This window comes from Nicotiana attenuata, chromosome 8 (genome assembly GCF_001879085.1).
Source record: "Nicotiana attenuata strain UT chromosome 8, NIATTr2, whole genome shotgun sequence".
NCBI classification, from domain to species: Eukaryota; Viridiplantae; Streptophyta; class Magnoliopsida; order Solanales; family Solanaceae; genus Nicotiana; species Nicotiana attenuata.
Window position 1 is genome coordinate 3,895,714 of NC_031996.1, and position 26,928 is coordinate 3,922,641.

The 26,928-nt window shown below is 38.8% G+C and overlaps 2 protein-coding genes and 1 non-coding gene across 8 annotated transcripts; 1 reads left to right on the forward strand and 2 right to left on the reverse strand.

The window, feature by feature from the left end:
• LOC109230760 lies at positions 302 to 4,818 on the reverse strand. 2 transcript variants are annotated; one of them, XM_019396175.1, is made up of 6 exons: positions 4,613 to 4,818; positions 3,259 to 3,323; positions 3,135 to 3,164; positions 2,189 to 3,056; positions 1,592 to 1,861; positions 302 to 680 (listed from the first exon to the last, which is right to left on the reverse strand). In XM_019396175.1, the coding sequence occupies exons 1-6, from the start codon at positions 4,727 to 4,729 to the stop codon at positions 612 to 614; spliced, it is 1,419 nt and encodes a 472-aa protein (XP_019251720.1). In that variant the 5' UTR covers positions 4,730 to 4,818; the 3' UTR covers positions 302 to 611. The 2 variants fall into 2 exon arrangements, with proteins under 2 accessions (XP_019251720.1, XP_019251721.1); XM_019396176.1 differs by lacking the exon at positions 4,613 to 4,818 and having other exon boundaries at positions 2,189 to 3,046; positions 3,259 to 3,301.
• Positions 4,969 to 5,041, forward strand: TRNAF-GAA. The gene has a single exon. It is a non-coding gene; the product is annotated as a tRNA-Phe (tRNA).
• LOC109230761 (myosin-2-like) lies at positions 6,162 to 19,354 on the reverse strand. 5 transcript variants are annotated; one of them, XM_019396177.1, is made up of 24 exons: positions 18,391 to 19,354; positions 17,419 to 17,520; positions 17,175 to 17,318; positions 16,938 to 17,088; positions 16,814 to 16,841; positions 16,481 to 16,649; positions 16,285 to 16,348; positions 16,105 to 16,118; positions 15,918 to 16,002; positions 15,039 to 15,142; positions 14,790 to 14,928; positions 12,003 to 12,121; positions 11,684 to 11,836; positions 11,512 to 11,601; positions 11,023 to 11,100; positions 10,482 to 10,637; positions 10,046 to 10,213; positions 9,701 to 9,906; positions 9,487 to 9,622; positions 8,963 to 9,092; positions 8,512 to 8,625; positions 8,332 to 8,435; positions 7,451 to 7,657; positions 6,162 to 7,027 (listed from the first exon to the last, which is right to left on the reverse strand). In XM_019396177.1, exons 1-24 carry the CDS (start codon positions 18,847 to 18,849, stop codon positions 6,554 to 6,556), a joined length of 3,594 nt encoding a protein of 1,197 aa, XP_019251722.1. In that variant the 5' UTR covers positions 18,850 to 19,354; the 3' UTR covers positions 6,162 to 6,553. The 5 variants fall into 5 exon arrangements, with proteins under 5 accessions (XP_019251722.1, XP_019251723.1, XP_019251724.1 ...); XM_019396178.1 differs by having other exon boundaries at positions 6,297 to 7,027; positions 7,451 to 7,654; XM_019396181.1 differs by lacking the exon at positions 6,162 to 7,027 and adding an exon at positions 8,106 to 8,175 and having other exon boundaries at positions 7,498 to 7,654.

A 26,928-nucleotide genomic window follows, 5' to 3' on the forward strand; every position in this document is an offset into this window, starting at 1 on the left:
GGCACCAAAGTGTCTTATTAGTGAAAATGACCCTACAGTAAGGGGTAGGTTTACTTGAGCCAATATTTTCAGTTTATAAGAAAATTACTTCACTTTTAGCAATTTCAGAATTTCACAAGAAGTACACCTTTAGATGTACAGGAAAAACTAAAGGGAGAAGGGGCTTGACTTGAGGTCTGTAAAAGGGATTCTGATTGAAGCTACAGTTCATGTTTCATTTCTTGTAAGTTATCACTTGAGGGATCAAGATATAATCAATAGATCAATGAAATTTATCGATATGTTTAGATGGCTTACCCTGTGAAAAAACACAGCATCACAGTAATATTGAACATATTGATGTGGAAAATAGACATATTGTCAGCTTTTGATCAACCTCTGCAAAGCACAATTAAGATGCAGCAACAATTTAAGATTTCAGAGAGCTTGATCTCGCATTGCAGCTCTCTTTTATCCAGTTACGTTGAATATCGACAACATGAACCACAATGAAAGAGGTAAACATATTTGATAGCATAAGACAATCTCCGTATCATTTTATCCATCTTCGTTGCAGCTTGCCGAGAATGAAACCAGGCAGAGTGCTACTATGTACATACGGATTAGCTATTTTACCTAAGGAAAACCTTCTTCTTCGTATTCACACGATTAGCCACGTCCCTTTTATTATCAGGGTTCACCTGCATTAGTAACATTGTAAAGGAAGTTAATCCTTTCGCACAATTGCTTCTCCCACTGAATTACTATAGGTGTAAGGACTATCTGACACCTCATAAATAAACAATTGGAAAAAACCCTATCAAAATGAGATGCAAGAGTGACAAATCTTATTATTCCTCAAAACAACCATACAGCTTATTAACCAAGGGCCTCGATAACTAATAAGTATATGCTTTAAAATAAATGTGCTAACTGGGCCAGCTCAGACAGGCTTGGTCCAGCTGGATGGGCTTGGTCCAGTGCTGCACTTGGCTCAATTCAAAATGGGCCAGGCCGTACAAATTTTAAGGGGATAAGCCCAGCAAAGACCACGACCCCTAACGGTAAACAGGACTTGGAAAGGGCTGGGATAGGCCAGGCTATTTTCTTTTTCAAAAAAGAATGTTTCCTATATTTTCTTTTATCTTTGGAATTTCTACTTTATTCTTTTAGGAAATATCTCGGTTAAAAGTGGACTTTCTCTAATTCCTAGCTGGTCTGGACCAGGCCGGTCATGGTCCAGGTCACTTCACTGGTTGAAAAACCTAGGACCAACCTTGGCTCAGTAACTGGGCCTGGACCGTGCAGGCTCAGTTTTTTCTTATTGGTCACTCTGGCCTCTGTTTTATCAAGCTGGTTAGTCCGATTTCATGGGTCATCTCAGGTCTACTTTAATAGTTGTTAGGACTGTTGCTTTAAAAGTTGTTAGGACTGTTGCACTCCATGAAATAAGGCCACAAACTACTGACCATGATCAATGAATACTCTAAATTCTGCAATATGTCTCCAGAATGAGCTTCACCACATTTTAATGTATAGAGATACCTTTTTTTTCTTTTTACAATTGAACAGAAAAACTAACAATAATAGTAGTTAAGAGCACAAAGGTTACCATCAAATCACTAGACTTTGCGTTCTCACTGCTTCGTTTATTCTCCTTTGTGTAACTTGTGAATTCTGTACAACACCTTTGGTTGCCGTGGATGCTTGACTTCTGGGTCATACCCATACTCCCAACCACATTCACCTTACTGGTGCCAACAGTCCTAATGCACTGGCTACCTCCAATTCTTGCAGTAGCCTTCGAGACCACATTTGAGGATACATGATCATTGGCTCTTCGAGAAATAAGAGGTTTTCTCTGTACATTATGTTGATGTACCTATAACATAACACAAATTGGATAAATCAAATAGTTTGTCATTCATTGAAAGCGACATGAAACGTTATGAAATAATGCATCACGAACATCGAACAGACTGAAGCCTGAGAGCAATTTATCTAAAATGTTCCCTGGCTCAAATGCTCAATAATTTAAAGACGGTCAAAAACAACGGAAACCCTTCTCAATCTCCAAGCCTATCAGTAAAACAAAAGGCACAAATATACAAATTCTATTCAATAGCCTACCTAATCATAACCTTTTACTGAAAATGAAAAGGGGAAGCCTGTCATATAAGCTTTTCAAACAACTTTTCCAGTCTCTCACCTTTTCTTTAGCACCTTCATTCCTAATGGACGAAGAAACAGATCTTCCAATAACCAATATAGTGTTAGAAGTTTTGTCAGGAGGTTGAACAGGAACCTTGGACATCTTTGCCTTCTTAATTTCTCCAATTGGAGCTCGAGCCATCCTACTTGCATTTCTACTATCTGGGGTTTTCTCTTTAATTTTTCTCTCATTTAGATTCTCCCTTTCCTTGTAGGTGTTTGAAGAAGATCCTACACTCGACATACTTGAAGAAGATTTCTGACCTTCTGACTGCCTAAAATTGTTTGCCTCCATTCTTGATGCTTGTCTTGTAACACAACTTTTCCCCAGACTTACTCTTAGATCTGACAAGAACCCACTAGTTCGACCAAGTACTTGATCAGACACTTCGAGAGACTTCTTTAAACTGTTAACGCCCAATGATTTTTGGTAATGTTGTTCACCGTTCTCCAATGTAATGCAGCTTCTTGGCAGGCTTTCGTATCTCGTGACAGCCAAAGAGTTCGAGCTAATTTTTTCATTGCCAGAAGTAACATCTGGTGGCTGAAAAGAAGAACCTGAGTCTGAAGCAGCAGAGTTTGTTAATTTTTTGGAGCTTGCCCTCTGTTTAACTACTTTACAAGCTTCTGAATCTGCAGCTGAAGGTTTAGAGCTTAATTGTTTAACTGGATGTTTCTTATCCAAGGTAAGCCAATGATTTCCTTGTCCCAATTGTCTGTTTCGGAAATCTTTGCCTCTTGATCTTGAAACCGAAGGTGGAAGCTTAGGAGAACACAACCCCTGCAACCCGAGCTCTAGGTTTATGGAACCCTCTCCAGCATGAGAAAATGCAGATTTCAACATTTTAGAAGAGGCCTGGTGAAACCTAAATATTCATTCAACGTAAGGATACCACGTCGATATAGTGAAACTGCTTAAGTAAGAAAAACGAGAAGATGCTTACGGATGGCTTATGTGGAACCAATCATCGTCCCTGCAACAAAAAGATGAATATGCTGGATCAAGAAACTAATTTCTCAAGCAACCAACATGAATTTGAGAACCTAACAACTTGTGTAGATGCTCACTTTTCTTGATAGGCAGACTTATATTCTAAGGTAAGGTCCACCCACATAGGGGCCTCAATTTGATCCTGCAAAAATCAGCATAAGTAGAACACCAACCATAAACACAAAATTATAATGTAGGCCATGTAGACCACTCTAACAGTTCAATTTCATGGACACATTATAATTACAGGTAACAGAAAAGGAAAAGGCAATGGCAAAAGATATTGGATTAACACGAGTACCAATGAGAGATGCCAGAGAATTTCCATTCTTTTTTTCTACACAAATCCACGGGAAAAACCACGTGAAACTCACAATATCCACCATTAAACATACATTTTATTAACATTTACTACTACACCTCAATCCAAAACTACGCAAATGTTCTTAGGAAAACTCAGGCTTCGCTAACATGTATTTCAATTGTCTTTATAAACATGGTGGGAGCATAAATTCCTTAAAAAGAGTAATTACACTACCAAAGCCACTACTTCATTATTACAACAACAACAACAACAACATTACCGTTTTTAAAATAAAAGAATAGTTCAAATAGTAGGATGAGGTGCTCTGGGTAAACATAAATAGTTCAACTGAAATTTTTATCTAAAAATACTTATAAACTTGATATCTTAAAATAAATTAATCTTTAAATAGTTTTACTGCAAATTGACTAATCAAAAGCTAGATTTTACGATTAAATCTAAATGGAGTCAGCATTATAAACCAAGCTACTATAATAATTTAATTCCCTAAGCACCAATCCAATAGTATAATTCCATAGATACTAAAATCCAAGGGTGTGGCCTAGTGGTCAATGATATGATTTGAGAATCATGAGGTCTCAGGTTCAAATCCCAGCTAGCCAAGGCAAAATGCTAGGTGCTTTCGTCACATCTGTCCAAGCCTTGGTGGACATAATTACTCGGTACTTGTGCTGGTGAGAGGTAGCAGCTGCCCCGTGGAATTAGTCGAGGTACGGGTAAGCTTGCCCCGACACCACGGATGTAAGAATATAATAATAATTCTGTTAGAAAGATATATATATATATGTGTGTGTGTGTGTGTGTGTGTGTGTGTGTGTGTGTGTAATGACTATTATAAATTGGCTGGTGTAAGAATAACAAAAACACATCTATCGAAATTTCATCGTATCAAATGCAAAAGAATTCATACAGTTCACAGACATTCAGATCCATATTAACAAAGCACAACTTCTTACAGGACTTTTAACATTTTTTTGTGAAAAATTAGGAAGTCCCAATTACAACTGCCACCTCAGCAAAACTAGTTGGCTCAATCACACACACACACACACATAGAAAATATAAAACAATTAAACATACATTTTCAAGGTACTAATAGAAATTACCAGAAAAGCCCAGTGATCGAACTGTTCGTTGCATTTTTTGTTCTTAGGGAGACTTTCAACACCATTGGTTCCGCCATTTTCAGCAGGAAGCTTGTTTACCCGTTTTTTGATAACCATTTCTTGAGTTCACCGGACTTCAGAATCGGAATTTGTGATTCCGGCGAAAGTAAATTGATTTTGCCAGTGCGTTTTGGCGTTTTTTTAGGTTGAACCGTTGAAGGGATTTAAAAGCGCAAATGGCTCGAGGTCCTTTGAAAATGTTCTAATATTGCAATACGGTCCTCGAATTTTCCAGTTATTATTTGCGCTTATATCCTTTAGATATTTATAATACAAAAAAGCCAAACGAAGCAACAGCGGGGATAGCTCAGTTGGGAGAGCGTCAGACTGAAGATCTGAAGGTCGCGTGTTCGATCCACGCTCACCGCATTTCTTTTCTTTTATCGGTTTTATAATTTTGAAAGAAAAAAAAGCTTTTCATTTTATCATTAATGAGAAGCTTTTATAACCACATAAATTGAAGGCCCCTAAACCACAAGTTTCGAAAGTTTTTGGTTAAACTCCGCGCCGAGTCAAGTTGTGTCATATAAATTGAAATTGAGGGAGTATATGCTTTTCATTGAAGGTCGCGTGTTCGATCCACGCTCACTGCATTTCTTCTTTTTTTTATCGGTTTTATATTTTTGGAAAGAGAAAAAAGTTTTTCATTTTATTCTTAATGAGAAGCTTTTATAACTACATAAATTAAAGGCCCCTAGACCACAAGTTTTAAAAGTTTTCTTTTTGGTTAAACTCTGTGCCGAGTCAAGTTGCGTCATATAAATTGAAATTGATGGAGCATATGCTTTTCAATTTTATTACTACCGATGTTTCATTTACTATGTTTATTTTGTTGTCTATACTTTTCTTTTTTTTTTCAATATTTTCATCATAGTTTTTTACCCTTGTATTTTTCAGACCTGTTTTTTTTAAAAAAAAAAATCTTGAGTCGATGGTCTATCAATAACAGCATCTCTACCTTACACAAGGTAGAAAGGTAAGGTATGCGTACTTCGCACCTTCACCAAACCCCACTTGTGGATCACACTAAGTATGTTATTGTTGGAATATATGGTTTCTGTCTCAAAAAAAAAAAAAAAAAAGATGGTTTTATGCTTTCAATCTCAACAATGGAGTCTCTTCTTTGCTGTGACTGCAAAAAAGGAAAGGAAAAGGGGAAAGTAGCAACAACATTCAATCTTGAATGGCAGTTTATCTTATCAAAATCAAATAAAGTCCAGTGTCATATGAAACTTTGCTACTTTAAGTCCAACAACTCTAACTATGACAGCTCCACAATAGTTTATGACCAAGCTAAAATTTTGACATGAATTTTTTCATTTTGCTGAATGGAGAAAGCCATTTTGGAGACGACGACAACAACAAACCCAGCTTAATCCCACATTTGGGGTCTGAACCCAGCTTAATCCCACATTTGGGGTCTGAAAAGGGTCGCGTGTACGCAGTATATACAGGTAATTCCACTTATAACGAAATTCTGAAAAACAGCTAGGATTAATCAGTCCAGAAATGTATATCTAATAAGCAAAACGCAAACAATGTTTTGCCACTCATTAAGTTGTACAAAAATAGTAATCATTTTTCTGCAATTGCAACTGATCTATCACAACTGCTGCAACACTTAGCATAAAAATCTATGGACTAGGAAATCTCTAGTCGTTTTCGAACTAACTCCAACATATATGTATGTTCAGAACCTAACATAGTCTACAACAAGCTATTCACAAACAGATGGATCAGAGTGGATCCTTTCGGGGCACACTACTTTCCCCAGTCTCGACTAATTCTGCTACATTGAGACACTCATAATTGCGGAAATTACTCTCAACTATACATCTTCACACACAAAAGAAGAAGAAAAAGAAGAATTGTGTAAAGTTACTATCTTTTGCTCTTCTTTCCCCACCAATTTCTACGAGTTTTCTCTGCTTCTGAATAACCAAACTTGTGTACCTTTGCCTTTGTCTCCTTTAACCGGGCCTTGTAATCTTTCTTCCATTCCTCAAACCTATGTCTCAGTCTTCGAAAATCTTCTGCAGGATTAGTTGAATGTAACTGCTCTGACTTCAACTGAGCAATTGCCATGGCTTCGTCATCAAAATTTTGTCTCCGTAGTTCAAACTCCCTGTTAAGGTAATTGACTACACATAAACCGCCATTATTCTCTCTAATACCTCCAAAATCTACACCGTTGCTAGCAAATTCGATAGGAGTGCTGCCCCCAGGAGTGTGAGTGCCCATAGTTGTTGTGTCTTCAGAATCATAACCGCAAGGAGATTGGGAACCTTCACGTTTTCCAGGGTGACCGGCTGGATTGTCAACACCGAGACTCTTCTTGGCAGCAGCCAGACTTGCCTGCGTAGCGAAGCATTTGATATATAAGATAGTTGGCAATTTAAACATTCATGTATATAGAAGAGCATAAACCTTAAGTCCTTAACTCCTTTTCTGAAAGCAAATTAAATAATGTCAACCACGTACACATCCATGGTAGAAAAAACAATTCTTCCTATATTGATAAAGATTTATTTTTCTTTACTCTAACAATTGCTTCTCCCGTGGGAAAAGAAAATATGCTTGTTCAATGCGCTAGAAGCGTAATGACTACATGCACATTAATTGCATCAAAATAACTTTCAAAAGGATTTTATCAGTCTCATTCCGCAGTTTCATCTCACAAACTGTTTCTTCAAATGGAAAGAAATGCAACAACAAAAAACTCTGCTACATGAATAGAATTATACTACATTATCACATGGATTTGGAGATATTACAAACCTGCAAAGACACCATTTGCTTTTGCCACATCTCCTCCATCGACCTCATCCTGACCTCATAATCTGACCATCGGGCCTCCAATTGGTTTACTTGCTCCTTTAGGGCAGCATTTTCCTTGTCCTTCTCATCAAGGGATGCCTCAGCCACCATGACGCGCCTTTCGAGGTCTTCTACAACAGAAGGTAAAATTTCTGCAGGCAAGTCCTGCTGAGACAAAAAGATTTAAGCTTAGTACAGAATCAACCTTGCTTTCATCAGTCAAAGTGACAGCCATGGGCAATTAGAACAGAGAAAAGAGAAAGTGGATTATAAGGTAGAGAAAAGGGGTTTTGGGCTCCATTAAATACTCTTGACCTACTGTCCTTATTCTTTCCTTTTGGGCTGCTAATTGATTGTTTTTCTTTGGTGCTGCAGATTGGGCAATAGGATTAACATCTAAACCAAAAAAAGGCCTTCCTATCCATTGAAAAAGACTAATATTTTCTCACTTCTTTACCTTCTAATTAAAGAATCAAACTCTCAGCAATTTCAAGACTAAGCATTTCATCGTCTAGAGAAAGGAGACAATATGAAACATTTTCTCATTCCTCATATCAGACAAGTAGCAGAACACCTTTAATTGGATTTGCTTGTCAAAAAAGGGGGGAAAAGATACCTAAAACTGGCTTCACGCAACAGGCCACCAAATTCTTAAAGATATTAATCCTGAAGCAGACACTACAATTCTGAACGAAGAAAAAAGACAAATTACAATAGTATTTATGAAAAAGCTTTTAGAAAAAAGATAAATCATTCCATGCTAGGGTCCCTCTAGATAACAAAAGTTGACGGAAGAGAGCTTGCATATGAAGATATCCATCATTCTCTATCAAATACGGTACCTTCACCTCCGACGTCTTTCTGCCTTGTTTTTCTCTGTCTTGGTTTAACTTTTTCAAACTTTGCAGCTGATTAAGATGCCTCTGAGCCAACCAGCAACGAATTGCTGCAATAAAAGAAAAGCAAGGCATATAAACCCATATTTCATTTCATAATCATAGTCGCCAAAGAAAAAACTTTACCTGATTGTATCTGCACAACAGCCACCAGCTGCTTGTCGTTTTCTTTGTTAGCAGCCTTTCGTTTCGACTCCAGAGATGCATTATACTGCCTTCTAGCAATTTCACCACGAACGACTACAAGAAAATATTTTGACATCATACCTCCAAGAATAATAACCTTGACTTAAAAGTTCCACAATATTTCATGTCGTTAATCACTTTAAGAACTTTCAGCAGTGTGACACATTTCCACTAAAAAAGAAAGGAAAGAAAGGAAGAAAGAAATGAGAGAAAAGAGCTTGGATATGGAATCCCTGGTTGCTCAAGAACTTTAAGTCATATACTAACTACTTAAAACAAACAAAATCATATACAAAGAAAACTGGCTTGAGAAAATCTGTTCATGAATAGCTTCTTCGAAGGTTCATCAACATTCTCAAAATTAAAACTACTGCAAAACATTTTGCCTTACATGACTGGAGTATGATGACCCCTCCTTCGAGCTCATGGAAGTGACAACGAGCACAATGACCACTGTAGCACTTCGGTACCTCAAGGGTGCCTTGCAAAACTTGTTTTCTCACATCCTCCAGTGCAGCAATCTACAAGTCACCAAGAAAGAAGTTCAGAAAATCGATACACCAGGAAATCGATTCTTTAATAACGTGCACAACCATTGCCTCACTAGAAGTCCAAATTAGCCATACTTATCGTAGGAAAATTATTAGCATATTTATCTTCATTTCTCATTAGATTACTATAACGGGACTGATTGCAGAAATATTCGAAGTCAAATATGCTTCTTAAATCGGAAATTCTCTTCATGAGGTAACCAAATTTTAAGACACATAACATTTTTATTGGCTTAATATAGTAGTAATGATTAAATACGTTACAAGGTATCTGCTTCAATGATTAATGGCAATCCAAATTATTTTTCGTAATGAAAGAAAAAATAGGTACACTTAAGAAACTACGATAAAGCAACAAACTTACCTGTCCTGCCCGGAAATATAACTTTGTATACCCAACTTGGTACATTTCGGGAAGGATATCAAATTGCCGCAGAATGGCAACTGACATGCTTAAGGGATCTTTGGATTCATGAACTTGCGGAAGAAGGACGCCATACCTAAATAACCACATTTGTATAAGTTACAAAGCATCCAAAAGGGAAACTCAGCAGCAAAGAAAGGAGCACATAATTCACCTTTTAGAGAATTCTTGATGTGTCATCCTAGTAGGATACCCAGATCTAGAGATCCTAACAATGTCAAGAAGACCAGAGCACCTGATCTGCTCAAAGACGAGATCATTATTGTACATGCCAGGAACCTGCTTATTGTTCGGTTTTATGCAACAAACAAAGTGTGGCGCAGTACTTTCCAACTGCTGCATCAATTTGAACAATAGGTCCTGCAAGATTTTGATAAAGGCAGCATTAGGTATTTCTTATAGCATCAGAATACAAATTGTTATTTTGTCAAAAGAAATTTATAAACTTTTTTACCAGCACATCTAGTTTTATAAGGAATTAAGAAAATGACATAACTACCTTAAATTTAGTAGCAACTGTTTGCTTCTGAAAATCTGCGGACTGATTAGCAAAAGAAGAAGCAAACGACTTGGGCAAGTGTTCACTGCTTGACGAGAGTAGCTGAATAATGTCAGAGTGCACCGTATCTCTATTCTTCTCCAAGAAGCCACTTGTGTCATAGATGACCTAAAAAGATAAAATTAAAACTTTATGATGGTCAAAACAGAACTATTAAAGCGAGTAACGAATATTAGATATACTTGAAGAAGCTTATTGATCTTTATTAATTGAAACATTAACTATTGTCCATGAGCAAATTCTAATGTATCAGATCCCAAACCTTAATTGTCTCACAAGAGTCTCAGTTCAAGGAAATTGCCGCTTCACATCTAAAGAGACATTATATGGCACAGGTTTTGACACCAAAAGGGATACATTTCGAAAAGAAACTGACCTCTCCAGCATAATGGCGAATGCCAAATTCTTCTCTATCTCCTTTATAGCAAGGGTTAGCTTTCAGGTGCTGCTTAAGCTTATTGGTAAAGGTCAAGTCAGTCGCTTTATGAAAATTTGACTCTTCATCCAATAAAGATATCAGCCCGATGGATTTCTGCAAAGGGCATCATTGGAATCCATAGATCAAGAGATGATATATCATTACTGTGTACTGGATAATTTGCATTTTCAACTTCAATGCCGAGAAGTATTTCTACAATATGAACATATGGTGGGTGTCTGCGTGTGCATGTGAGTATGTTTGTAAATGATGTCCATCAAAATTGTGATAATTCGAATGAGGTAGTGTCTCTTCTTATCCAAATCGACAATTGAATATGAGAAAGAGAAAGAATACTACAAGGGAAAACAAAACAAGATTATGTCTGTGTTATGCTGAAGTGTTAAAAGTGTAATCCAAAGTGATGAAATTTTGCACAGACTATGAGTATTCCTGAATGCAAAATGAGTGGAAGAAAAGAACCAAAAGGCACAAATACCTTCTCAAAAAGATCCAAGCACTCTTGGTTGTCTTGAAAATCTACTTTGGTCCAATCAATTCCATCCAATTCATATTCCTGAATTAAAGTACATCAATTTTGGCGTCAGTATCCAACATAAGCTGTAATAAATATCTACAGGAGTCTGAATAAAGCTCAGATATCCACAAATACAAAGAGAAAAGTGTCTGATAATGATCTTTATTTCATCTGCACAACTTCAACAACATTTGCAGACAGCAACCGAGGTCCTAAAATATGGGCTCGGACTTTCTCACAAAAAGTTCACTCATTTTTTGACAAGGAAAAAGCTTAACTCATACTATAGCTAACTGATGCACAGTCAGCAAAAAACATTGTTCTTTGTTTTCCTATCTCAGTTTAAAGAACTGAGTAGTTGAAAGGAATGAAGAAATAAGAACCATAACCCAAAAAAAGGGCATGAAGAAATAAGAAGTCAGTAACCACAAAACATGCTAATGTTCTTACTTCTTGCTCAAGTTTGAACAGATGTCGGTTGAAATGCTGCTGGAGCCTCTCATTTGCATAGTTTATGCAAAGTTGTTCAAAGCTATTTTTCTGAAAAGGAGGAACGGCAAGTGAGACAACAGATATACTTTTATGCGGTACAATAGCAACAACATCTTGAAAATCAATTTACCTCAAATGATTCGAAGCCATAAATATCTACGATATTTATGGTTCTAGCAATCTTTTCTTTACTCATTGCAAGAGATTTATTAATTTTATCCACTATCCAGTCAAATAGGTTTGCATAGATGAACTTCGCCAATGCATCTCTAGTATTAATTGCCTGAACCAAAGTTAAAATCATTTTTTTATGGTTCTTAAGAGAAAAGGTAGGAGTGCCGTATTCATAACACGCAAAAGTAACACACTTATTGCATATTACGGCAAATGTGAGGATGAAAATGTCGAAGAGAGAATCTTAGGAGAACCTATATAACCAAGTAACCTACCTGCTGCATGGTTAAACTCTTGACAACCTTATCCTTGCCAGTTTGCATTCTCCTGGTTGATAAAGCTAGCATGAGGTCATTGGCACTACAGCCCAACAAGCTAGCAGCATTTATAACGGCTGCAACATTAGAGATGGTGAAATATCAAACAGGTTAGCTTTAGCGCCGCCAGATAATCATAGTTATAACGAACATATAACACTGTATCAGGAAACTCGCACAATTGGGGATAATTCAAAATCTTCGCGTACAAATAGAAAAAGATGATTAGAAAAGATTACATTTGCAATTAAAAAACAAGTGCAGGAAATAGTAGCAAAACATGACACACTGTCTCCTACTCAAAGGAGGAACAACATTGTAATATTTGACCAGACAAAGAAATTTCAGATAGGATACAGGGCAAAGCAGTCAACAAAAAGTTGATTGTGCACAAACCTAAACATGTTATCTACACTCTTTCATCCTCCTTACAGTAATTTATGAATACTGAACATCTCCGTGTTTGTGAATCTTCTTTTCTTTTGTGTGCTAAACAAAATAACCATTGACCATCCTTTTTAGAGCATGGCATGGGGATGGTTCCGAATTGAGCATCGTAACGGAAAAATTACTTGAATAAAAGTGAAGAAGGTAAGTAAGATAAGGGGATATGCAATGGGACAAAGGAAATACATATTCTTCTATTCTAGTATCACAGTAATAGATACAAGAGGTGATACGAATCTATTTTCAGTAATAGTAAAAGGAATAGACATGATTATCCCACAATTATTTGTTTTTAATGCCCCGTAAATTTTCATTAAGCTTAATTCAAATCTATGTTCCATGTCCCTCAAATTAGTTGTTTTATATAATGGAATGTGAGAAATACTTGGTTTAAGGTATTGGATCAATGGGAATACGTTTGGTGGGTGATTGTAATGAAATGAAAATGAATACTGAAATATCTATGTTTTGATATATCGATCATGTTTAAACCCAAAAGGGGTCGTGCTAGTGAAAATGACAATATACCATGCTTAAGCCCACACCATATTTGTACAAATATTCATAAGATACATGATGAGGCCAAAAGTGTTGTATTGAAATGTTATATATTGAAGCCATATGAACCGCATTATGATAACATTATGATAAAGCATGGCCCTCGGGGTGAATAATGAGAAAGTATGGCTCCTAATAGGCGGATTATGAGAAAGTATGGCCCCCGCGCGTGAGGTATAAGAAGTATGACTCTTGGGAGCAAAGTATGATTTGTTAAAAGATCTGTGGCAATAGACTTGAGCCTTGGGGTTTGCTCCCTTTCAAGGTCTCAAGTTCGAAACCCACTGGGTGCAAACAATTTCTGAGGGCCATCGGACTGGGTAAAACCTGAATTAACCGTGGTGCACTTGCGGGAAACTCCTTGCCGAGGGCCTGTGCACCCCCGGGATTAGTCGGAGCTCTTAGAGACTCGGACACCCGGTGCAAATCAAAAAAAAAAAAGATCTGTGGGAATAAGTTGTCTCTCAAATAATATTTCCAAACTATTATCCCACATTTAAAGAATGTTTAATGTATGATGATTTATGGAACCTGTGAGCATAGTTTGATTGTATAAATGGCCAACAGACAAATGATATGATTTCAAGGAATATCTGTAAATGTTTAAGCCAATGCATATGATTTGAAATCCCACGATTGCATATGAAGAGTTAAATGATCTTTCACATGTATATGATTTCAATTAATGATGTATTTATGAAACTATGTTTTGGCTACATAATGCATGTTCTCTGAAGGACTTGTCCCACCTTTTGGAGGGAAGTCTGCAAGACTTACCGAGAATTTTTATACTCACTCCTTTCACTATCTTGCATATACAAACGCGCACCCCACAGTTACGAGCTAGGTGCTCCACTCATGAATTTGGTGGTGGCATATGAGCTTTCTATTCTTTTTGCATAACCGGTGGTCCCGAAGATATATTGTCCTCCTTTACACATCTTTAGAAATTCCATGATGACAGTAGTATATGCATTTTGTGATATGTGAATGATGTAGTCCCTTGTCGGAACCTATTATATATGTGATTGGGTTATGGATTCACATTTTGAGGATTATCTATGCATGGTTATATGTCTATGAGTGTTGGTTTGGGCAAGCGAGTGCCCTTACGCATGTGTTGATGATTAAGAGGTACTAGAGTTTATGGGTTCGCTCAACAGGAGTAAGATCCTCGAGTGCCAATCGCGGGCCTCCGATTTTAGGTCGTCACGTTGTTTTCCTTTACCAGATTACTTTTGCAATATAGAACCGAATGTGATGAAATTGTAAGTACTAAATGGTTAAATGGTTCTTTTGCAATGGAATATTTTACTTAGTGCTACTATATTGGGATGATTAACAAGGAATACTATTAATAACCAAGAATTATTCATCTTTCCAGATTACCAATTATTAAAGAGTCAACCATACTCTTCGTTTAAAAATAAATAGTCAAATACAGTTGCTTCTGACAGCACCTATCGCCAACTTTAATCCTGGAACCAGTCTACTTTATACGTTAAGTGTTCAGTAACTGTATCCGTTCTCATTGCAGTCCGACTCCTGGTGTGAAAGAGTTTGAAGAACTGTATGACCTCATGGAACTCCACAACTTTCATAAATTAAGAAGTCTAGGCTACATTTGACTACTAAGAATTGCATCAGAGATCAATAATGACACAAGTATAAGCATAGAAATCAAATATTAAAACAAGAGGAGCAAAATTAGCAAAACTGTGTTTCGCAAATATAGCTCACCTTCACTTTGTGCAACTTCAACATTGTTTACACTGCCAATTGCTTGGAATGTTATGTTTCCCAGCCATAGCACAACAGCAACCATCTGAAAAGCATGCTCTTGGTCTCTTTCGGACATCCCCATGGTGTTTAGGGCTTTCTGAAAAGGAAGTGCATGAAAGGAATTAATAACAAATAGATCCAACATTACTTTGAATCGAAAGAAAAATAAAATCTAAATTAACCGTAAATTTGATCCCTTTAGCTCACCACAAGCATGTGAAACTTCTTAGCGTCATCAACATCATGGATCACCAAGCAATCACTCTGGTTGAGAAAGTTGTAGTCTGAAGCACCTTTTAGCTTTAGTTTATCTGACAAAAGAATAGCATAAATGTTCTGAATGTGAAAGTGCAAAATCTTCCAAGGACTTCTTTACTTAACACCCACCTCCTCTCTCAAACAAAGAGAAACAAAAACAAAAATCATGCAGAGTTGTAGAGTATTCGATCACACATCTAGCCAAGAAACAGTTGTTCCGCTTCTAAAATAGTAGAAACTATACTTCCTCTAGTTTATGTTCAAATTCCAAATTTTCCGGCTCAAACTTCCACGCACCAAGTATATAACAAATTATAGCATCTAAGCAAAGCAACCACAGACTTGTGATTGCAAGCTCATACAACAACAACAACCCAGTAAATTCCAATTAGTGGGGTCTGGGGAGGGTAGTGTGTACGCAGACCTTACCCCTACCCCGAAGGAGCGATTGCAAGCTCATACATATCTATTATTACAATGTCACAAATTCAGACAAAAGATCACCATCATCAACTAATGTTTTCTGATAAATAAAAGCACTTTATAAAAAAAATTATCGCTCTTATGCTACCTTTAGAATCATAGTAATTTCAGTTCTAAGAAAAGATACGAGGAGAAACATCTCACAGGTAGTAAAATGCAGCAGTAACAATAGAAGCTGGTTCATTGGCTTGAAAATGTTAATAAAGTTGCATAGCGAAATTACTGAATAATCATATCCTACTGAGACAACTAAAACCTAGAGCGAATGACAGCTCTGAAGCCCAAACAGCTAAAATAAGTAACAAAAAGATATTACAATAAAAGGTTCAAAATCCAAATACAAACCTCTCAAAGCAGATGGAGCCCCAGCACATAGCTGGTAAAAGATATGGTAAGACCTCTCGCCATGAGCCAGTTGAACCACTCTTGACTGCCAAAATAAGACGTGTTTCAAAAAGATTTAGACTCTGATGAACAGATACATATTTAACAAGACAATCCAACGAAGAACACAGAGAAGAAATATGCCCACCTTTTCGAGAAGAACTGCTCATTATTTTAGCATCAACATATTAGACATGCATAAAGATGTGTAAAAGTTAGTAATGAGACCAAAACAGTATTACAAGAAATTGATACCAAAACAATGCTAACAAGACAACTACAACAAGTTGTATTTTCTAAGGAGATTCAACTTAGTAAACATCCTTACATGTTTTTACATTAGCACCGCAAATTCCTCCCTCTGCACTAAAACAAATTTCAATCAACTTTCCCTGCAACCCATCAAGACAACTGTCAGTTCAAGTGCAAAAAAAGGGGCATAAACAATAAAAAATCTACTCTCCCCCCCCCCCCCCCCCCCATAAAAAGGGGCAGAAAAGATGGAAGCAAGTGTAGAGACTGACAAATCGAGTGGAGTTGTTATTCCTGGGAGTTTTGGCATTCCCAAAAGCCTCCAATATGCAACTTGTCTGCATAACCTCGCTTTCTATCCGATTGTTTCCTCCACTAATCATAGCCAAGTATTCAATCGCATACTTTGCCGTTTCCGTCTTCCCAGATCCACTTTCCCCACTACATGATATGAAGAGAAGTTAGTCACTTAGAAATACAAGCATAGGCTTATCGTAAATTTGATCATTACAGCCAAGACATGCAATTACTCAACCAGTTTAGAAAAACACATTTTTACTGTCATCAGATTATAGAAAATCGAACAAGGAGACACTTCAACCAACCTTATGATGATGGATTGATTTATTTCATCTGCAAGAAACACAGCAAAAGCAAAAAGAAATAAGGATCGACAGCTCTCATCTAAAGTTTTCAGAGACCAGAAATGAACTTTGGTATTATAAAGACCTTCCATCATTTGACTGTAGGCAGTGTCGGCAACAGAATAAATGTGAGGATCATCCAACAGTTTCTGCCTGTAAGCTGTAATATGTTCGTTTCCATACAATTGGATCTCTTTGAATGGATTGACTGCTATTAGAACAGGGCCCGCCTTAGTCTGTAAGCATAGAGGAAACAGAAAACATTAAGACAAAGGCATGAAGTTTTACATCTAATGAAACAACAAGTCCTAAGAGTACGCACATATATTCTGTCCTGATGATATCTATGTTGGAGGTTGTGAACAACTGATGGCTCATTGAGATAACAAAGTTGTATGAGATTATTAACACCCTGAAGAATATCTGGATTTGCAGGTAAAAGCTCTCCAATGGGCACAGCCACAACCTATAGGATGACAAAGTCCAATTACATACACATCCTTTTAATTCAACTGTTTTAAGCTTCACTGTTCATCATAGTGAATAGCCAGAACAAGTGAACTCACACTGCCATCAGAAAGCAATACTGAAGCTTTGTCTCCAGAAGTTGATTGTATCTGTCCTGCTTCCCATTGTCTATTTTTCAGATGGCACCAGACACGAAGCTTCTGAAACATGGAACTTCAAAGTTGAGTGTGCGGAACCAAATATAACTCATTAATTACAAGCAAAATTCGTCTCGAAGCTATAACTCAATAGGTAAAATCCGTGAAATCTCCCAGCCAAAAAAGAAAAACCAAACACACTCTGACAAAACAATAGGAGTTCAAAGTAGAACATGCACGAAGTTTGCTTACCTACTCACCATTTAGTAAGTAACATCAACTTTTTGAACATGCACCAAAGATTTACGAGTAAACTGCAGTAAGCTCAAGAGACAAAAGACACGAAAGATATTTCAAAAGACATTCACGAACCTAAGCAGATGTTCTGTACATTATAGAACCAAATAAGATATTACTCTTACCAAACTTTAGATTTAGAATTATCTTAAATCCCAAACGCCCAAACTAGTTGAGGTTAGCTATATGAATCATCTCTATTAACGCTGGTCTGTGAGCTACACATCTTATACGAACTCATTGTTAGTTCCAAACCCAGATAAGGGAGGAGGGTTATTGTAGGTTGATGGCATTCATAAAAGCTAGTCAATCAATGACACGAGCAACTCCCCATGCCAAAAGATATTTCAAACTCTACGGATTGTCCCACTACCCATTATCAGAAACCACGACAAGCCAGGAATTTCTCTAAGGGTGTTCAAGAATTATTCTATATCTACAAAAAGTAATTTTTGACCTATATACTAATTTTCTATATACATAGTATAATTTTCTGTCTAAGGGTGTTCGACTAACCACCCTTCAGTTTGTGTGGCTCCGCCACCGCACCATTCCATCAAAGCAACAAAAGAAGCGGTCATAAGTATATAAAACTGAACATAACACACAATTTTTTACAGTAATTTCCTTTTTTACCTTCTCAATAAAATAACTGATGTTGTCATTCCACTCATCCTCGCGAAACTTCGGGAGTGAATAATGAACCCTGTTATTATTATCAAGCAGCTTTGCACCATCTTTTTCCCAAAATCTCTGTCTATATTCCTTTTCTACTGAAAATGAATTAACATAAGGTGACTCACTAAACTCCATTATCATCTCTTTACCCTTTTTGGCCCCAAACATATTTCCTCTTTTCCCTTTAACCTCTTCTTTCTTCACATTCTCCAATTCAACAACACCGCGATTTTCTGAAGTATTATTAGGCAATGTTCTCTTAGGAGAAGGAGGCCTAGTTCTAGAAGCTGATTTGGGTCGGGTCGGTAATGCCGGTGGTATATCTTTGGGCTTCTCATTCTCGTCCCTTTGCTTGAGAGATTCCAGCATTTCTTCCAGAGAACTGCGTGTTCTCGACGGTGCTGAAACGGACAACATTGCATCTGGTTTCCAAAAAAGGAAAATAGAAACTTTCTTCTTTTAGAAATTTTTTTCCGGTTGTAAAATGTAGTTTCATTCAAATCCAAAAACCCTGATTCAGATTCAGAAATTCAAATACATGTTCGAGATTTTCCTACGTTTGGGGATTCTCTCGAACATGAACATCAAATTTTAACCTGAAAATTCCAAATCAAAACAAAAATGCATAAACCTCGGATTCCTCGAAAATATCTTCGATTTCTGATAATGAGAAACAACCGGAATTATGAGCTGATAATTTTTGCTTGCGTTTCTTCCCCCAAAGTGAAACGAAATTGTGGAAAAAGAAGTTTCTGGAAACTTCTTCTTAAGCTAAATCAAGAACAAGGTAACGCGCTAATGGCTGTAGATTTTTCACAAATTACGAGTTTGACAAATGCTAAGGTTAAAGAGATTGTTGAGAGGAAGAAAAATGGAGAAGAAGGAGAAGAATAAAGAGAAGGCTAAAATTGTTTATTCAGATGTGTGTGCCTGTTATGAATTGAACGTTGTTTATTTATTTTTTCCCAAAAAAAAAAAAAAATACTAGAGTTGCCATTTTGAGTGGGATATTATTTTTGGTAGTTGCTTTTAGTAAAAATTTAAATTTTTTCAAGTTGGGAGGTGTTGTGGGACAAATTTGAGTTATCAAAATAAGTATTAAAAATGGTCAAATTTTGCTCATGTAATATTTCAAGTAGGGGCTAGCTACCAATATTTTGGTGAATACCAAATGATAATACATGAATTTGACTATAATCACACCTTAAATAATCACCTTCTTGTGTAGTTTTAATGCTAAAAGTGATGACAAAATGCTCTTATTAGTGCTTTTCATGATTTGTAGGTGATATATGTATAAGGAAGGCTAAGGAGCAGTTTTGGAGTTAAAAGTGATGAAAAAGAGGCCAACTGTGAAATTTCCCAAGTGACCCATGCAAAACAGGCCGAAGATTCAGAGTACTAGATCCACCGCGGTTCCACCGCGACCGCGGCAGAACCGCGGTGGGAAGCAGCTGCAGAAGATTGAGAATCCGGGAGGGTGTTTGGCCGCGGTTCTACAGCGACCGCGGCAGAACCGCGGCAGGCGCAGAAACTTCGGGGACCAAAGTGTCAATTACGGGATTTTTAGACCTAAAACCTATTTAAAACACTAGACTTCGCCCAAGAGAGGCATGTATTGATTTTTTAGGTTTCTTAGCAAGGAAAACCATTGTGAGAAAATACTCTAAACATCTTTCTTCTTTTCTTTTGATTTTATGATGAATTCAATCTTAGTTTATTTTCCCATAGCCATGAGTAGCTAAATTCCTTGTCTAAGACTTTGATGGAACCTATTGGGTGATGAACTTCTTGTTATGTGAATCAAATTGCTAGTTTAATCTTTATTTGTTCAACTTCGTGTTCGTTGTAGTTAATTGACAGGATCCTCAATTAGCTGTGCCTATTTAGTGTGCATAACTTGGAAAAGAGTGCATATTTAGGGTATTGTTGAACAACACCACTCCTAGATTATTAGAGGAATCTATAATTGCGGGTTTAAAGGCGGGATTAGGAATAACGAAGCCTTGGGTGCAATCTAAGTGAATTGTGCTAAATAAAGTAAGCTAGTGTATCTCGTGAGAGTGCAATAGTAGATTACTGTGATAACTCGGGAGAGAATTGCGGTAAGATTAGCGTTCATGATTGATAGAGATGTGTGGGTAAATTTGTATGAGCATAAATAGAAGGGATTCCATCAATAGGGGAAATCATTGCCTTAGCTTTTTCTCATAATTGTTTACAACCTTATTAATTTAGTTACAGCCATTAGTTACTTGCAAGCTAGTTGTTAAAGAACACTCAACTGAGAATTTGAATATTTGAGAAGCTGCTTCTGAAGACTTGGTGGGTCTGAAGATAGCGGTTGATAGGTTAACTCTCTGTGGATTCGACCCTGGGCGTAATACTCGGGTTATATTTGCAACGTCCGCAGTAGTCTTTTTTTACAAGGCATAGTTGGCGTGATCAAATTTTGGCGCGTTGCCGGGGAGTTAACGGTGTTATCAATTACAGTTGAANGGTCACAGCACCCATAATCGTTGCCCCTGACTGGGAGCAACCGTTTGAATTGATGTGTGATGCCAGTGACTACGCGGTGGGGGCAGTGCTGGGCCAGCGAAAGGACAAACTGATGCACCCAATCTACTATGCTAGTAGGACGCTGAGTGGAGCCCAGTTGAACTACACAGTGACAGAGAAGGAGATGCTAGCTGTGGTATTTGCTTTTGACAAGTTTCGGTCCTATCTAATAGGATCCAAGGTAATCGTATACTCTGACCATGTAGCTCTTAGATACTTAATAGAAAAGAAGGACTCTAAGCCACGCCTGATTCGTTGGGTGTTGCTACTGCAAGAGTTCGATCTTGAAATTCGTGACCGTAAGGGCACTGAAAATCAAGTCGCTGATCACCTATCACGACTTGAAGGAGCTGAAAATGTAATAGAAGTGGAGGAAATTCTGGAAACCTTTCCAGATGAGCAGCTGCTCGTTACCACTCATCAGGAAGCGCCTTGGTATGCAGACTATGCTAATTACCTGGCCAGTGGTATTGTTCCTCACGACCTGTCATCGGTCCAGAGGAAGAGATTCTTTCGCGAAAGCCAATGGTATTACTGGGATGAGCCCTACTTGTTTAGAATATGCCTTGATAACATGATCCGGAGATGCGTCCCCGAGATCGAACAATCTTCTGTCTTGCAGGCTTGTCACGCTTCGGCGTATGGAGGTCACTTTGGAGGAATCAGGATGGCAGCTAAGGTGCTAGAGGCCGGATTTTTCTGGCCAACGGTGTTCAAGGATGCTCACTTATGGGTCAAGAGCTGTAATGAATGTCAACGCACCGGGAACATTTCCCGGCGTCACGAGATGCCCATGAACCCAGTTTAAGAAGTGGAAGTGTTTGATGTTTGGGGGATAGATTTCATGGGTCCCTTCGTCAGCTCCTATGGCAATAAATACATTCTTGTTGCTGTAGATTACGTGTCCAAGTGGGTGGAAGCTGCCGCATTACCCACTAATGATGCTAAGGTGGTAGTCGGGTTTCAAAAGAAGAACATATTCACCCGTTTTGGGACACCGCGTGCAATTATTAGCGATGGAGGCACTCATTTCTGCAACCGGGCCTTCGAGAAGTTGCTGGCTAAATATGATGTGCGCCACAAGGTGGCTACTCCGTACCACCCACAGACCAGTGGACAGGTTGAGGTGTCCAACAGAGAGATCAAGAGCGTATTGACAAAAACTGTAAATGCTACAAGAACTGACTGGTCAAGGAAGCTGGATGATGCGCTATGGGCCTACAGGACAGCATTCAAGACACCAATTGGTATGTCACCATATAAGTTGGTGTTTGGGAAAGCCTGTCACTTACCTGTAGAACTTGAACATAAAGCGTGGTGGGCACTGAAACAGCTGAATTTAGACTTGGAAGCTGCGGGCACGTCGAGAATCACTGAATTACATGAGCTAGAGGAGTTCCGGTATCTTGCTTTTGAGAGCACAAGGCTATATAAAGAGAGAATGAAGAGGCTTCACGATCAGAACATCATTGAACGAAATTTCAAACCTGGGGACAGGGTACTGCTTTATAACTCAAGACTGAGGTTATTCCCGGGTAAGCTAAAGTCAATGTGGTCTGGACCATTTCGCGTAGTTGAAGTGTTTCCTTCCGGAGCTGTGGAAGTTTCTACTGAAGATGACTCTCGTACATTTAGAGTCAATGGTCAGCGGTTGAAATTGTATGTGGGCATGAACGAGCCTAAGGAGATGACCGAGCTGCATTTGAATGAACCCCAGGGGTCGAGCGAACCTTAATTTCGCTCACATGAGTCGTGCCGCGACGTTAAATCAGGCGCTACGTGGGAGGCAACCCATGACATTATTGTAATTGTAACCTTTGTAATCTATTAAAAAAAAAAAATGGGCGTTAGAATCAGAGAGGGGCCTCGACCGCGGTGAAACCGCGGTCAAAAGGCCTCGCGGAATCTCATTGCTCGCGGTTCTACCGCGGCAGATGCAGAAGTGGCCAGGTAAGTACGTTTTCTATTATTATTTTTTTTTTCTTTTTCTTTTTTTTCTTTTACACAAACAAACCCCCCCTTCCTATTTCCCCTCTATTATTTCCGCCCCAACCCCCATCCCCTTCATTTTTCTCTCTCTCTTCCCCAAAATCTCTTCTTCTTCTTCTTCCCCAAACCTCATTATCCACCCCCTTCTTCCCCAAACCCCCATTAACACACCTCCTCTCCTTCCCCTCTTCGACTCAAGTAAGTTATTCTTCTCCCTCTCTATTTATTTCTCTTTTAAGTAGTGTAATTTATTAAATTATGATTTTTGCTTAAACCTTAGTAGGAGTAGTGTAGTAGTTTGAATTTTTTGCCTTCTTTTATGTTGGCAATTGTTGTATTTGTTGTAGTTGATGTCTATGAGGTTGTTTGGTGCCAAATTAACTGGATCTCCATTATTACATAATTGTGAAATTGTTTTGGTGGGTTGGAGGCCTACACTAGATTTTTGTGGTGTAGTATGGTATTGGGCCATGTGTCGGCCGAAAATTATGGCACTATGTTGTATATTTTTGGGGTGTTAAGCTAACCTAGGTTTGGGATGTTGTAGTTGATGGTTCTTGTTGTGTAGTTGATTGTTGTATGGTGGTATTTGTTGTAGAGTGGTTTTTGTTGTATGGTGGTATTTGTTGTAGAGTGGTATTTGTTATATGGCGGTGTTGTATGTCATGGGTACCATTGAAAGGAATAAGTGTGGGGTGTATTATACCGGAAGTGGTAAGAAAATTATGGAGCTATTGTGGGGGTTGTTATGAGTGAAGTAAGGAGCTATATTGGGTGTCATTGGGGGGTGAAGTCCGAGTAACCACCTTATTGGCACTAGCTAGGGCATATGTTGATGGTTTGTTTGATTATTTGCAGGATCAATGGCTCCCAAAAGGCAAAGGCGCTCTGGAGGCACATCCCGACGACCTGCTTATGATGAGTCCAGATTCCAATCGGAACTGGCAGAGGACGACTTCAACGCCAAGGCTACCAAAACTTTTATCCATGAAATCCCCGATTGATCGGGCAGCCCTCCGAGCCGAAAAAGTGGAGATGTATGAAGAAATACAGAGGCGGGAAATGGAGTTCCTATTTGCTGACCCTGCACCGGTTAACAAGATGCTGGTTCGTGAATTTTATGCCAACTGCCCATTGAACTTGGGTAGGGAGGTGATTGTTCGGGGTATGGTGGTCAGTGCTCAAATTCAAACAATTCGCCGGGTGTTGCGGCTGCCTCCGTTCACCAGTGATGTCGATTATTACCATGACAGGCCCGGGGTGACATGGGAGGTCATGACAGATGTACTTTGCACAGGGGGGCAGCCCATATGGATACGTGACCAAATAACCCTCAACTCTAACTCCTTCACTCACCTGGCCAAGTGTTGGTTGACTGTTATCTGTAGCAGGTTCCTGCCTTCTAGCAATACCACGGACGTGAACTTCAATAGGGCACTGTTGACTTGGTGCTTTGTGACAGGGAAGGATTTTGATGCGGCACGGGTAATTGGAGATGAAATGGTCTTACGGGGCCCGCTGCTGATAAAGGGATTCTATTTCCCTTCCTTGGTGACCATATTGTGCTTGATGAGAAACACCCCTACCAACCCTGCTGATGGCGATTTGCCTCCCAAAGCAGCTTTCAAAGCTTCTAGCATCAGAATGGGCAGAGGCACACGCACTACAATTGAGCTGGATGATGAGGAGGATGATCCGGTCCCTATTGCACCGTCCAGGAGGTCTGTTGACAGTGCCGGGCCCTCTCGGCGCCCCCATTCTGGAGCAGACCTATCACGCTCACAGTCCTCCCGGCCTATGCTGCGCTCCTTGGAGGAAGAGGTCGCGGATCTCCGCACCTCGGTGGATGGTCTACACACACGGATGGACGCCATGTCACAGAGGCAGGCTAGATCTGAGAGCCGGTTTATGGCTTGGCTACGCGCATTGGGGAGGGCCTGCCATGTAGACCCCAGCACCGTCTCCGACTCGAATTGAGTCTCAGGGAAGTCTTCTCACTCTTCTGTTCTTTACTGTATTGATATGACATGGGGACATGCCATGATTTTAAGTGTGGGGTGGGAGACTTGCTCTAACTGTGTATTGAAATGTATATAGCTGTTGTTGTGTTGTGGCATTAGATGTGGTGTACATATGTGAGTGTGTTATATTAGGAGTAGCTGACTTGGCCCAACGACGGACACTTGTTGACGGGTCTCTTGAGGGTCAAAGTCAGATATATATATATATATATATATATAAAAATAAAAAAAAATAAAAAAAAAACTTGTAGAGGACTCTTCCTGATGACGGACTATGTGGACAGTACTCTTGAGGGAAGTAGTCCATGTAGAATTTTTTTTAATTTTATTTTCTTCTTTTAGGTAGTGTAGTACCTCCCCCTTGGTTTTTCTTTTGACCACGGTTCTTTTCCAAGGGTTTTTCTTGAACCGAGTTAGGTAGATTTTTCTTTTATAGTTTTAGGATTAGATGGGTGAATGTCAGAATGTAACCCCAAATGTGCACACTTGCAAAGAAAACGAACTAAGGGTGTAAGGTCTAAGCTTGTTTGTGGACTCATAATCTATGCCTTAAGTTTGCACATCTTGTCTGGCTTGAACACTCGTATGATTGTATGGATGAACTGATTCGGAATGAGTTACATGCTAAGTGTGTGTGAGTTGTTACTTGCATCCTATGCCTGCATATGATACCTAGAACTTGCCTTGTGTGTTTGCAAAGCGAAATAGAAGTCGTTTGGTTTTAGAGATGATTGAGGCATTTCTTTGTGCAACCCTTTATACTTGAGGATCCACCTGTGCATATTACCATAGTTAACCCCTTTGAGCCTGAAGCCTGTTCTTTGATAACCCTATAATAATCTAAATTGTTGTGTTTGAATAAGCTCATTGTTTGAACCCTTACCTCCTAGAAGCACTTAATCACTAAAGAATATACAAAAGTCAAAGTGTGGGGTGGGAGAGAACTAGAAAAAAAAAAGAGAGAGAGAAAAGGGAAATCAAGAATCAAGGTTCTGGTTGGTGAACTGGCAGCGTACAATAAATCTGAAAAAAAAAAAAAAAAAAAGAAGAAGCCAGTTGTATCTAACGAAAGGTGGGGGTCACAAGTGAAACAAAATGTGAAATAATGATTGGGTTGAGCATGAAGGTGAAACAAAAGGAAGTTGTATTAAAAGTGCTTAGGGAGGTTAGTCACTATATCCAAATATATCCTACCCGTCCCGTAGCGTACATTACAACCTATAAAGACCTCTTGATCTTTGACTGAATGGCTCGATTAGTAGAGTATTACACTAGGGGCAAGCTTATGGTGTGTCTGTGTGGCATGTGAATGCTCTTTGCTTATGTGAGGGCATGTGACTCAGGAAGAAAAAGTGAGTCTTCACTTCTGTTAGAGTAATTAGAGTGAGCACAAGTGTGTCTTGGCATGAGAGTCTGCGTTTGAGATATGATTGTGCACTGCTTGGGTCGATCATTGATAATAGCAGGTGTGACATAAATTGGGGCAATGCATTGAACAGTTAGGCCTAGAAGTGTGGTTTAGTTTGCTCGAGGACGAGCAAAGGTTTAAGTGTGGGGTGTTGATAATAGGTGAATTTGACTATAATCACACCTTAAATAATCACCTTCTTGTGTAGTTTTAATACTAAAAGTGATGACAAAATGCTCTTATTAGTGCTTTTCATGATTTGTAGGTGATATATGTATAAGGAAGGCTAAGGAGCAGTTTTGGAGTTAAAAGTGATGAAAAAGAGGCCAACTGTGAAATTTCCCAAGTGACCCATGCAAAACAGGCCGAAGATTCAGAGTACTGGATCCACCGCGACCGCGGCAGAACCGCGGTGGGAAGCAGCTGCAGAAGATTGAGAATGCGCGAGGGTGTTTGGCCGCGGTTCTACCGCGACCGCGGCAGAACCGCGGCAGGCGCAGAAACTTCGGGGACCAAAGT

Excerpts from the sequence above, each read along its gene's own strand:
- LOC109230761 (XM_019396177.1), bottom strand. The coding sequence starts at position 18,849 with ATGTTGTCCGTTTCAGCACCGTCGAGAACACGCAGTTCTCTGGAAGAA. Across the intron at positions 17,521-18,390 it reads TCAGTTATTTTATTGAGAAG|AAGCTTCGTGTCTGGTGCCA; the intron begins GTAAAAAAGGAA and ends TCCATGTTTCAG. Across the intron at positions 14,929-15,038 it reads AGAAGTTTCACATGCTTGTG|AAAGCCCTAAACACCATGGG; the intron begins GTGAGCTAAAGG and ends CTTCCTTTTCAG.
- LOC109230760 (XM_019396175.1), bottom strand. The coding sequence starts at position 4,729 with ATGGTTATCAAAAAACGGGTAAACAAGCTTCCTGCTGAAAATGGCGGA. Across the intron at positions 3,165-3,258 it reads AAGTCTGCCTATCAAGAAAA|GGACGATGATTGGTTCCACA; the intron begins GTGAGCATCTAC and ends TTTTTGTTGCAG. Across the intron at positions 1,862-2,188 it reads ATGAAGGTGCTAAAGAAAAG|GTACATCAACATAATGTACA; the intron begins GTGAGAGACTGG and ends GTTATGTTATAG.